Source organism: Anolis carolinensis, chromosome 4, assembly GCF_035594765.1.
Source record: "Anolis carolinensis isolate JA03-04 chromosome 4, rAnoCar3.1.pri, whole genome shotgun sequence".
In the NCBI taxonomy this organism is placed as follows: domain Eukaryota; kingdom Metazoa; phylum Chordata; class Lepidosauria; order Squamata; family Dactyloidae; genus Anolis; species Anolis carolinensis.
Genome location: NC_085844.1, coordinates 19,762,138 through 19,775,762, shown reverse-complemented (window position 1 = coordinate 19,775,762; position 13,625 = coordinate 19,762,138). Strand labels below are relative to the sequence as shown.

General features: G+C 38.5%; 1 protein-coding gene across 1 annotated transcript in view; it reads right to left on the bottom strand.

Moving 5' to 3' along the window:
* Window positions 1-4,692: 4,692 nt before the first annotated feature.
* ext1 (exostosin glycosyltransferase 1) overlaps window positions 4,693-13,625 on the bottom strand; it is a 263,006-nt gene continuing 254,073 nt past the window's right edge. The window contains exons 10-11 of the mRNA XM_003224835.4: window positions 12,002-12,173; window positions 4,693-5,235 (exon numbers count right to left, since the gene is read on the bottom strand). Coding sequence (XP_003224883.1) covers window positions 5,050-5,235; window positions 12,002-12,173 — 358 coding nt within the window. The 3' untranslated portion in view covers window positions 4,693-5,049. The remainder of the gene's footprint in view (window positions 5,236-12,001; window positions 12,174-13,625) is intronic.

Below are 13,625 nucleotides of genomic sequence, written 5' to 3'. Positions count from 1 at the left end.
TGACTATCTTGTCCATGTAGGTGAGGGCTAATTATTTTTTTCTCATCCTAGATCAAAAGAAATATTCCTCCAGTGTTTTCTCTGTATTGAATCATCTCAAAATGGTGCAGAAGATTTTTATTTTTTGGTGGTAAAAAGCTCATTACTTTTGTGTGTGTGGAAAAAACATGTTTTCTGTATCTAAAAAGTGTTTGTTGTGAAATCATGAGTTGCCATAAGTCAATATACAACTTTAAGGCAAGACACAGCATACAGGTCTTATTATAATGGTGATAAATCTCATAAACATCTGTTGAGAAGACCAAATAAAGCATTTGAACTTTTTCCATTTGCGTATAATCTTTTTGCTTATTTACTTTTTAATGTCCCAGAAACAAATACATTGACTTCACTTCCATGTCACTTGAAATATGTCTCCAAATGAGTGGGAACCTCAGTGGATCTGCTCTTCCCGATGTTTAAAAAATTGTGTGTCAAGTTAAAAGGTCTTAAAATTGTAATGTCAGTTGAGTTGTAACTTGATACTTTCAGTCTATAATTGACTTGAATCTTAAACAAAAATGGCAGACACCATATTATGGAAGAAGCTTGTAGCTGCAAGAGAAAATTGCTCAGTTACTGCTGCTCTCGCCCTTTTCTTAAAACTTAAGCCTTATTCAGTTGTTTGGTAAGCATGTGCCTTTGACATGTGAGCAGTGGAGTAGAGAAGAGGAGAAGCGAAAGAGAGTTATTCTGCCATCTCTTCTGAGAAACCAGATATCATGGTTTTTCCCCCAGTTCCCCATCTTACTTGGCAGCCACTATGTTAAGCTACCTCAACTATTTCTATTCCGGCTGTTCCTGATAAGAACTGTACCTTCAATAACTTGATGAAAAGCCAAGGGCTTTCTTTTTTCTTCTTCCTTCCCCCTTCATTTATACGTGTTTCATACCTTATAAACTTGAGGGCAAGGCCCCATTTTACAACTGATATTTATAAGCTCAGAACTTTCTTTTTCTCTTTTCTTTGCTAAGGAGCAGAGTTCAGAAATACTTCAAACAAACAGGAAAATGGAAAGGCTGCATTTGGAAGGAGGAGGAACACCAGCAAACCGTGTTAGCTTTCTTAAAGACAGGGTTGGGGAAACATGTGGTCTTCTGGACCAAAAGGACTTGAAGGCCAGCAGCAACTGGAGAACCACATGCTTCCCACCTGCCTTCTTGGTCAGGATGTAGTTTTAGGTGGGGAAATCTGCTTCCTGAAGGCCATTATGCCATCTTGTGGCAATGCACTTTCCAAGACTGGCCTCATGACATTTCCTATTTGTAGCAAAAGTGGCCAACTTCTTCCAAATTCCCTCTTCTCTTCCTTCAGAGCTGCAGCAAGTTGTACACAAGCCATCACTTTATTTTGTGTGAAGACTTACATCAAAAGAGAAGACAATGTGACTCTCATGGAAAAATGGAGTGGCAAGATACGTTCTACCAAGCTGGATGGAATACAGGGCATTGATGGGATAGTAGTGACTGTTTAATTTCCTCTTCAGAAAGAAGAAAAGAACAGAGGCAAACCCTCAAAATTCGACAGATCCTACCTCCCCATTTTAGTTCGCTGGAACCGCAGGAGCGGGTGAGAGGAGGGACAACATTGCGCTCCCTAGCAAATTGCTGCCAAGGAGCCAAAAGCTACTCCGACCCACTTCTTTAAAACCTGTATTCTCACAAGGATTACAAAATAATTTAATTATGCCCTTAAATCTGCTGCAAATTAATCAACTTCATTGCAAATCATTTCTCTGAAGGCAAATCTACTTTTTTCATTATTTGAAAGCTATAAAGACTTTAAGAAAACTCTTAAATTTTAACAATTAAAATGAATGTTCTCCCTAAAATGATGTTTCTTTTCCAAACAATACCAATATTATTAAATTATACCTGCTTTGAACGATGGAAGAAAGATATTAGGAAATTCACTTGGAAAGGCAACCCCCCCCCCCCCCCCCGGGCCCAAGAATTAAGATGAAATCATTGAAAGATGCCAAAGACAGAAGAGGTATGGCTCTACCAAACCTTAATTATACTACAAAGCTGTAGCTCTAGTTTGGATGAAAGAATGGATAACTCTAGATAATAAAAGACTTCTGACATTAGAAGGAGATTACTTAAGATATGGATGGCAGGGATACTTAATAAATGAAAAAACATTAATTGACTCTAATTTTAAGAGCCATCTGCTAAATACACTATACAGAGTATGGAAAAAGTACAAATCAAGACTCTACTTAAAAATACTTTTGTGGACATTTCTAGAAGGTGATGTGTAGATGGTACATGATGCCAGAAAGATTAGCGAACATGGAACCAAAATTATTATATTTGTTGGAAATGTTATCAAATAGAAAGAACCTTTTACCCTATGTGGTGGATATGTCTTAAAGTAAAAAAAAACCCAAACTAGATTATAATTCATAAGAACATTGAAAATACCTTAAAAATTAAAATACCGCTGAAGCCAGAAGCCTTTCTGTTGGGAACTTACAAATTCAACTCTATCAAAAAAATTCCGGGTGCTCTTTTATCCATGGTACCTGCAGCAAGGATAGTTTATGTTTACTATTGGAAAAAAGAAGAAATTCCTACCCAAGATTTATGGATTAGAAAAAATGTTGGACATGGCAGAGATAGACAAATTGATGAAGTTTATACAATTGCCAAATTTGGAGAATAATATCAGCCCTTTATAAAGGGCTGACATTAAAGAAAAAGAAAATATTGGGTTTTATAGCATTATGAGAAAATGAGTAGTGCAAGGATGTAGGAATAACAAGAAAAGAATAGAGAAGTTAGTGACAAGAACCAGGATCCCCATGATATCCAAGGGATCCTGGAAAGTTAATCTACCAGATATAAGTTTTATGACAAAAGGAATAGTTTTTAAACTCATGAAAAAGATAGCAGAGACAGGGTAGGAAACATTAGTTAGGGCTTTCTATTTTTCATTTCCCAACTTTTCTATCTTCTATGTTTCAAAACATTATACACCCGCTTTTCTATCCTTCTGTTTTAGATTAAAAATGTTTTTTTCTTTTCCATTTAAACATCATAGAAACTTTTTTTGTATTGGATAACAATGGAAGAAGATGACGATGCATGATGTTAAAAATGCCCCTGTTCTATATCCACTTTTGTACCCTTCCCCATTCCAAATATATTTTGCAATAAAATTATATTGGGGGGGAGACAATGCCATTTCCTGTCTTTTTCAAAGCTCTTGTAAAAGAATTAAGTTAGATTCTTCTTAGACTGTTTGATATAGGGAATGGCATTTCCCCATTAAGCATATAATATATATGTGTGTGTGTGTGTGTGTATTTGTGTGTCGGTACCGTATTTGTGTTGATTGGCTACAACTGTTCATTTTCTGGGAATTCACAATGGACAAGCACCCATGAACCACTCTGAATAGTCTTGCCATAGAGCGTTGGTGATATTGAGAGAAATCCCAGTTTTGTACAGTTGTATTGCAAATCTGGCCCAAGACAATTGGCTCCCAGAAACACTCTCCACTAGACCACATAGAAAAGCTAACTGGATTGTCACTTGCATTTTACTTCAAAACTGATAAAATGACAGTAATTTCATTTAGGCATGGAGGAGAAATGGTGTGCAATACACATCTCTCTACCTCAGAGTTCAGAAGGAATGGCTGTGGCAGCTGCTGCAATTGGCCTCCATCTTCTGCTGCCTAAGGTAGATGTTTTATTCTGTCTAATAGTAGGGCTGAACATGTCCTTCTCATAATTGTCCAAAGGGAACCCAAAGGTTCATGGCATACATGGAACCCTGTGCCCAGAAGCGATTTCTAAGGAGGTAATGGAGAGTTCAGAGGGAATTTGAACCTTCTCTCTTCTCATAGTCTTGTCTAAAGGAGGAAGCAGCTCACCTTCCCTAGAAGAAAAAGATTGGGACCAGTCCCTTACACTAGAATCCCATGTAGTACATGATGGAAGAAATCCAATCCTCCTATTTAATTTTTCTTCCTTAGCTGGTGATGTGTGTAAGAATGTATATGTTCTTTTCAATGATCATCTTTCCGTCCTTCACTCCATTTTCTTCTGTGTAATTTTAACAAATCATTTAGGCATTTTAATAGCTATTCCAAAGGTTCTAGCAGAGGGTCTGGAAGCCCATTTCCCATCCTCTCTGGTCCAGTTGGTTTCGGAAGGAAAGGGATTTCTGGTTCCCAAAAGGTGTGTCCCACTGACTACTCTTAAAATGGAGAGTCCCACCCCCTACTCTTAAAATGTAGGGTCTCATCTCTGAACTTCTTCATTATAGAGCCATATACTTCAATAAGGGGGGGGGGGGGAGGTCCCATGGGGACACATTGAAAAGCTGCGAAGGGCTGCAATTTAGAAAAACAAGACATTCGTTTTGGATCAGTAAGTATAACACTTTGGCAGGACCAGTATTTATATTGTAAATTCTTTGAAGCCAACTCAAACCTCAGTTGTTTTATACCACTCTATTGCCCATGTCTCATTGTTGGTTCTCTTTTCATTAAAAGAACAATAATTATAGCCCACTAATTTTTGTTTTTTAAAAACCCACCCCACAACAGGTAACAAATTTAGATGACTTGTGTGGGTTTTTTTTGGAGAACATACTTTTAAAAACCTGTCACATCTGAAATAGTCACAACAAGCAACACAATTCTGATTAAAGAAAGAACTCTGTTTTTAATAGTGTTTTTTGATCATTAAAAAAGTTTAAACCTGCATAGCAATCATTTCAAAAAAATAATTATTTAATGTTCCATAATGAAACTGTACACAACCTAGTCTTTGAGCGACCTGCAGCCCGTGAGGTGTTTTTGAAGCAGTCCAGCACAATGTGTTTTCCTTTGGAGCCAGCGCTAGTTGGCTTTTCCATTGGCATATTGAGCAATTTTGTGTGTGTTTTTGTCAGTTCGTTCCTGGTACAGTCTGGCTCCCAAGAGTCAGTGGCTTTGTGCTGGGTGACGTGAACAGTCCGTTTCCCCAACCTGCCCCCTCCCCTTGGCAGGGCTCCTCAAAGTCGTTCAATGTCTCGATATTTCTTCCTCAGGATGGAGACTTGATCTTTAAAGAGCACGGGATCGAGCCTCATCTGAGAATGGATCAGCGGCATATAGCCAAACCAGCTGGCAAAAGTGTTCATGCAGCTTTGCCTCTGAGCAAAGTGGTCTGGGTCAGCCCACCGAGACGCCCGGGAAGTCTGGAAGAGAAAAACGCAAAACAAAAAGAGAGGGAGAGGGAGAGAGAGGAAGAAATGTTAGGAACAGGTCTTCAGTGTTCAATGAATGATTCCAGCAGTGGGCATCCTGTGGCTAACAATAAAACATACAACAATGCTAATTAAAACGATGTGAATACATTAATATAAATATAAAAATTTAAAAAGCAGTTAAAGCATGTCATTACAACCATTAAATATTAAAATATTAAAATGTCAATATTAAGTATTAATAGTAAATATTAAAATGCTAGCAGAGAAACGTTATTACCTGCCGATGAAAGGCAGGCAGGGATGGAGCTATCCTGACCTCTCTCAGGAGAAAGTTTCAAAGTTTGGGAACAACTACTGAAAAGGCCCTCCCCAATGTTCCCATCAAATGAGTTTGAGATTGTGGTGGAACAGACAGAAGGCCCTCGCCAGAAGATCACAGATCTTAGATCTAATTGACTCATAACAAGAGAATCTGGATCCAAGCCATTTTATAGGTTAAAAGGAGCACTATGAATTGTGCCCAGAAATAAGCATGCAGTCAATGGAGTTGTTGCACAGAGAGTTGTGAGCTCTCGGTAGGCAGTCCAAGGTTAATAACCGCTAAGCATCAAGTCCCATCCATCACCATGACCAGATTGTCCTGGCACAGGCAGAGGGAGCCTAAAAACATTTGGAAGTTCACACAATACTTGTCCTTGGATTCTGTAAATTCTAGTTCAATAGGTAAGTAAAATAAAATATCCAAGTGCAGGGAAGTCAGAACTGGGTCTCCTGTTGGATTTCTGTGTGACTTGCAGTAGATCAAAAAGGATTTTGCAATGGTGCAGCAACATCTTATTTCCTATGTCTTCTGAGAGATGAGGAGGAGGAAGGGAACCAGCCTCAATGGTTCCACACCCACAGCTGAAGAAGTCGTAGTGTCTGCATAAGTCTTTTTACTGGGTCTATGGGCTCATAGGGGAGGCAACGGAAGCAGACAGTAGTGCTTAGATTAGCCATACTGGTTGTGGCTGGGGACAAAATGGTGAGGGCTGGGAAAGCTACTGGAGCTGGGGCCCTTCCACTTTCCCATCTCTCAGAGGTAAGATTGTTGGGAGGAAACCCCCAAAACGGAGCTGTTTGGGGATAGTCCTTTTTCTTTTCCATCTCCCTTGGAGGAAAGAGTTTTTTGGGGCAAAACCACCCAAAAATGTTGAAAGTAAGGCAATTTGTAGCCCTACAATGGGAAAAAGTGCATCTTATATTCAGTAAAATATGCTAATATACACTAAAGCAGCCTGGGGAATAATACATTCAAAGTCCTGAGATCAAATTAATCCTCTGGGGGCCCCAATTTGGCCCCAGTTGTCCATGCCCCCTTCTCAAAGCTGTCATCATGTGGTGACTTGTCAGCTTTTGTACAGCCATTTCTAAGGTTTAGTTACTGCATGCTTTAAAGCAAAATATACCAGTATTTAGCAGTAAAAGAGCTCTATCAAAGGAGCGTGGTGTATGTGATTATGCACGTGCCCTCAACACAAGATTCTGTCTGGTTCTGGAAGCTAAGCTGGGTCAATCCGGTTAGTACTTGGATGGGAAACTGCCAACAAATATTAGATCTGTAGGCTATTCAGGGAACGGAACTGGAAAAAAATCTCTGAGGCTCCATCTACACTGCCATAGAATGTAGTTTCAGAATGCAGATTAACTACATTGAACAGGATTATATGGCAATATAGACTCCTATAATCCAGTTCAATGCAGTTCAGTCTGCATTATATGCATCTACACATAATGCAGATCAAACTGCATTATATGGCAGCAAAGATGGGGCCTGAGTCTTCCTTGCCTAAGAAAATCCTATGAAAATTTGTGGGTCTGCCAACAGTTGGCAAGTGACTTGAAGATGTGTGTGTGTGCACACGCACAAGCATTTATGTCACCTGGTTTTATGGTTATGCTCATAAATTTCACAGGGTTTTCTTAGAGCAAGACTACTCACAGGTGGTTTGCCATCAACGACCTCTGAAATAAAGCCTTTGGATTATGACTCTGGAGACCAGGGTTCTACTCTTGGTCATGGAAACACACTGGGTGACCTTGGTTGAGGGACACACTTTCATTCCTAGAAAACCCTTTGATAGTTTCACCTGACTGTCGCCATACATCAGAATCAACTTGAAGGCATACAACAACAAATTCTTTGGCAGTATCCCTTCTAAATAAGAACTAGATTTGGCACTGCTGGCTTCCAAGGTCAGATATGGTCTGGTGCCTTTCGGGTAAGTTTGTACAACTCCATTAATTGGCCAAGGGTTTATTTTGGTTCAACCCTTCATGTAAATGTTGAAATACAGGGATCCCCATGCAGAGGTGGGTAGAGGAAGGACAGGGCACAGCAGCGAAACTAAATGTACTACTGGAAGGAGGAAGCTTTTACTGCTTGCTGAGCAAAGAAATATAACTGGCACAGCTCTTAGTAGTTTTTCTGCCAACTGTATCAGCATAATATACTTATTCTGGAGGCTCTCTGGGGAACTTGTTTACAAGGGTGTTCTGGTCTGTTTAAAGGAGGAATAGAATGATACAGCCTCTTAAATGCTGTTGGGATTGCAGTCTCCAGCATTTCTCACCATTAGTTGTTCTAGCTGGGGATGCTGGCTCATTTGGTCTAACATCTTCTGAAAGACTGTGTAATTTCCAGACCTGCTATAAATGGTCTAATCTAATCCATAGGTGGGCTGCATTTATCCCTAAAAACTCAGAGATCTAACCATGGCTGGAAACAAAATAAATGTGCTTAGAATTAAATATTTTCTGTGTACCAGAACCTAATGGAAGCCAGCACATAGCAATCCATACAATTTTTCCACATGATAATCCCCTCCTAGTTAACCCTTCCACCCAACTTTCTTTATTTAAAAATATAATGTAGACTATTAGGGATTCCAAGGAATTCATAAGCATACCATAAGTCAACAGATGACTTGAAGGCACATATACACAATGTGTCATGTTTGATATAAGTCAATTCAATATTAGCCTTCTCTAAACTGAGGATGTTTTGGATTTACAAATCCCATCAAGCCCAGTCAGCAGGGGTGTTGTGAAATGCCATCCAATGGATTAACATTTCTTTAAGGTGTTGACTGCCCCAATAAGTTTTTTTTAAAAGAAATATCACCACTAAATAGTGGCTTGCCATGTTGTATTGGATACAATAAAAGCTGGTCTGCTTTGCTGACAAAGCACAACCCAGCAGTTGCCTTCAGGTCAGCGATCTGAGTCTAAAAATCATTGGCTCTGCTAGAAATAAATGCTAGCTTGCCTCCGGTGAACAGAAAGGTCTGTTGGTTGTAAAACCTGAAGCTATACAACTAATGTGATTCTGAGAATGTACACTGGTTTTCAGTGTGAAAGTGCCTCCTATTCTTGGAAACTGGTCGCTCAGAATTCAGAATTGACTAAGAATGTTTCCAAAATTGAGTAATTTGATAGCACTTCAAATGCTATGGCTACATCCTTCAAGTTTGTGGAGGTACTCGGTTACTAGAGCTCTTTAATGGAAAATCGTGTCTAGCGACGTACTTAAGAAAATGCCTCATTATACCACTTCCATAAGATGAAGCCATAGCTATTAACATGAGATGAATCTGATATAACTGTAATGCACACAATTATCACAAATTATTCTCTTCCCCCTTTGAACTCTGAACTTGATAGAGGGAATCCTGAGGTGTTCAGACATCTACAACTGCCAGGGTTTAGCAAAATAGCTTTTGGATTATAACTCCCACTTGTCATTCTAGCTGGGAGATTCTAGGAACTGTTGTACAAAGAGTAAGCTTTCCCAACTCTGGCAGAGAAAACCATAAGCCTGAGAAGAGCGGAACATCATCATTCCTTCAACCACATTGATATGATGTCAATTTCTGTTACCATTTTGAGGGGGATTACAGAGGAAAACAGAGAGGTTTGAAAATGCTGTGTCTGTGTGAAGATATGGCCTGTGGGGGTCTGGAACTGTCCCCTGCCATCCATGCAGCTGCTTACTTCTGTGTTATATATTCCAGGGAAGAGCGAATTCAAGAGCTGCTTGCACCTCTGCTTATAGAGATGACAAACAGTAATGTAGAGAGTTCCTTGGGGTAATAATAATAATAAAACTTTATTTATACCCCGCCACCATCTCCCCATGGGGACTTGGGGCGGCTCACATGGGGCAAAGCCCGATCAGCATAGTTTACAAAAACAACAGCATAAATACATTACACAATATACAAAAGATAAAACACAATAAGGCAATAAAACAAGAATTAAAACAACAGGAATAATATCCGTCAACCACCAAGTACAATTCAGTCAATTTCATAGATGGGGGAACTGCAGCAGCAATATAAAAATAGCATCATCAGATTAAAATACCCAAATAAAAGGGACCTAATAAAATTCAGGATATAATTATCATGTCGACTGAGGCTGGTCATCCAGTGACTGTCTCACCAAAGGTCAACCTAAACATCCAAGTCTTAAGTTGTTTCTTGAAGGAGGATAGAGAGGGAGCCAACCTAATCTTCCTAGGGAGGGAGTTCCAGAGTCGGGGGGCCACGGCTGAGATTATTATTATTATTATTATTATTATTATTATTATTATTATTATTATTATTATTATTATTATTATTATTATTATTATTACCACCCCAAGGAACTCTCCACGGCCGTAATGCTAGGGACCAGACTGGAACTCTATATGGCTTAAACTGAAACCCTAAATCTTCATATCCATCTAATGTGGTGAGATAACAGAGCTGAAGCTTAGTCTGGGGAAGTGCAGAGAAAGTTGTAGCTGAATTTTAGATAAGTCGTTGACATGCCAAAAGTCCAAGTCTTCATCTCTGACATTTAACATTAGAACTGGAAAAGTAATTTCCCTCAAATTCAACATAGAAACAGAAGAATCGAAGTTTGTCTTACAGGCAGTTTATTATGTTCAAAGGTGTGATCAACTGAAGTTTTGTGTGCTAATTCTGTGACAGCTGGTATCTTTCATGTAGGAAATGCAATAAATCCAAACTGAACTTGATTCAGTTGTCTGTCTTATTGTAGTTTTGATTCTAAACAAATCATCTTTTATCCCAAATCCAAATTCAATGACTGCATTTGCGTGTAATACTAAAACAAGATTTAATGGTATGGGGACAAGCAACAATGGTCCTAGGAATGGCCACAAGGATGAGTTTGGAAGCTTTTAGTTCTGACTTAAGATTATTCTCAGTTTACTGTGACATCCAGCTTTGGACAAACAACTATGACTAGTAGAAACAATACAACTTTAACCTACAAGTTTATCAAATTGCCTTGTTTTCACTAACTATAGCAAAGGCTGGTCACAGTTTGGAGTACAGATCTATGTTTAATTTAAAAAGCATTGGATTCCCATGACTTATACACAACTAAGTCAAAGTAGAGGGCAAAGTGGGAGTACATTTGTCTTGAGGTTGTTGCAACTCGGCCTTGTAATGCTAAACTATAGTTTAATTTTGTGTGTGAACCAGGCTACTAAAATTCAGTGCTGAGAATGAAACTGAAACATCTTTACCATGAAAAGGCTTTTCAACCCTGCAAGTTTTAGCTGTTTCAAAAGTAAATCCTCTTTAAAAGAGAGGAATATGAGAAAAAAATTCTAGTTTAAGTACCAGCTCCTGAGCAAAAGCCAGATTATTTCTCTTCCTCTTGGTTTTTAGAAATCAATGACACCTTATATGTGGGCAGCAGTTTCCAGATTTAGCCAGCACAGAACTGAAACTCTGCTCAAAGAGATGATACCATACATAGCGTCCCCACAGTTTAACATCCTTCTGGGCAGGCAGAGAGACAATTCTAAAGTGTTCTTTTTATTTCCTTAGGGAAAGTGCCCTGAAATAATCATTTCGAAAATAGAAAATCACATCTGTTGCAGCCGACTTGAAGAATGTTCCTTCTCGTCTTGGTTGATGACGATGGGAGGGTATTTTTAAACAACAGAAAGATCTCATGTTTGTTAAATTGATTCAGTTGCAGGGTGTTTAGAAAATAAGAGGGAGTTCTGGTCTTATTTTAGACTTGCAGATTGTTGCATCTAAAAATGGCAAACAATTGGCCATGTAAGGAAAATTTAGTCAATCAGAAGAAAAATGTTTCATTTCCTTGCTACCTCCTTGAATGATAAAACTCTTACTGAAACGTATGATATAAGTGATGGAAAAAAGGGTTTTCAAGTGGGGATCTCCTATACCATTTCCATGATAATTGCAGTTAACATTTAATGACAAATAGTCTCATTTGTTACTGCATTTTCAAAGCACCACTATTTGTCATTAAATGTTAACTACAGTTATCATGGAAATGGTATAGGAGATCCCCACTTGAAAACCCTTTTTTCCATCACTTATATCATACAAGCCAGTAAGAGTTTTATCATTCAAGGAGGTAGTGAGGAAATGAAACATTTTTCTTCTGATTGACTACATTTTATGAAATTGTGGCACTGCCCAATGCCAAGATGACAACCAGGAGACAAGGCAACCAACATCAATTTGCTTATTGATGATAAATCTGAAACAGGTCTGTTCAGACGCACTTGCACATCTCTTCATTAATGTGCATTTGAAAATTATTATCTCTGACATGCTGCAAATAAGAACACCAACTCAATCACATTCAAAATGAGCATTTGGCTAGTAAAAAAAACCAAAACAAAACAGCCGCAATGCCAAAGTTGTTTGTAGACACATACCTGTCCCATCATGGTTTCCTTATACTGTTTTTTCTGCGTTACTTTGATTGGAGGCAATTTCGTCACAGCAGACACCAAAAAGTTCATCAAAATGTCCTCACAATTGGCCAGTTGGTCCACCATATTCTTCAGGCTGGCAGGCAGGTAATGAGTGTACAGGTAGTGATAATATCTGGAAAATAAAACAACAAACTAGACTGCAATGCTCTTTTAGATATCAGAACCAAGCCAGTGGTAGAAAGTAAAGAAATAAAAGAAGCTGACTTAGAAAAGGAGAAAAGGTGGGTTTTTACTTCTTAAGCACTTTATGACTGCCATGAGCTACAGATGCCTTGAGCTGGGACAGACCACCTAGACAACGTGAACATTAGACTTCTTTTCTGAATGAAAATAAGGATAAATAAATCCCACAGTTTTCTGTGGAGAAAGAGAATATTGTCATGCACTCCCACCATTCTCTGCTCTACTCTGGTATAAACACATTCTGAAGTGTTTCAGGAAATTATTCTATACAGAAACAAACATGGTTTTTGCATGAGCATTGTGGGGGCTTGTGGAAAAAACATCGAGAACCATTTCTATACAGCTGTGTGTATGTGCAAGATCACTGTTTTCTATGTACAGTAGAGTCTCACTTATCCAAGCCTCGCTTATCCAAGCTTCTGGATAATCCAAGCCATTTTTGTAGTCAATGTTTTCAATATATCGTGATATTTTGGTGCTAAATTCGTAAATACAGTAATTATAACATAACATTACTATGTATTGAACTACTTTTTCTGTCAAATTTGTTGTATAACATGATGTTTTGGTGCTTAGTTTGTAAAATCATAACCTAATTTGATGTTTAATAGGCTTTTCCTTAATCCCGCCTCATTATCCAAGATATTCGCTTATCCAAGCTTTTGTTGGCCTGTTTAGCTTGGATAAGTGAGACTCTACTGTATAAATAAATAGATTATATTAAAATTTAAAAAAAAACCTTGTGCCAAAAGTAGTCAACTTGCACAACAAAACCATGTACGTGCCTATTGGGGGTTCAAGGTTGCTATTTTTGGCCAATACCTTTTTTTTTTTTAGTGGTACCAACCAGTGAAAAATGGGCAAAATTACATCAATTGTATTGCAGTTTATTTTTATTTGATAGTTTGATATCAAATGGTAATTATGATAAATTATTGATATGGATCCTTCCTTCCTTCTCTCCTAAATTATCTGGAACTTGAGATCTAAGACAGTACGGATATTCTCCCCCAATAAAAAGAGATACAAACTATTTGGAAGACCTTGCAAATATGTGATGGGCATTTAAGTTGAGACCATCAATGAATATTCATGTAAAGTGGTTCATTTTTCAGTTTGCAATGCAAGTCAAGCCCCCTCTTCCCTCCTGTGTCCTGCTAGCAAGCATGGCAGCTGAATGCATAACTGGAAGGAGGAAAGGCTCTGCTTTCACTTCTATTTCCTTAGGGAGCTGAGAAAGGAAAGGCTCTGAGCCACAAGACTACCACGGACAGACATATTTCTGAAAATGGGTTTGCTAACCATGGATTTACTGCTTAATTATATATATTGCCAATGTTCTCAACTGGGGTGAGAATATGTGGCCTTCCAGATGCTGTTG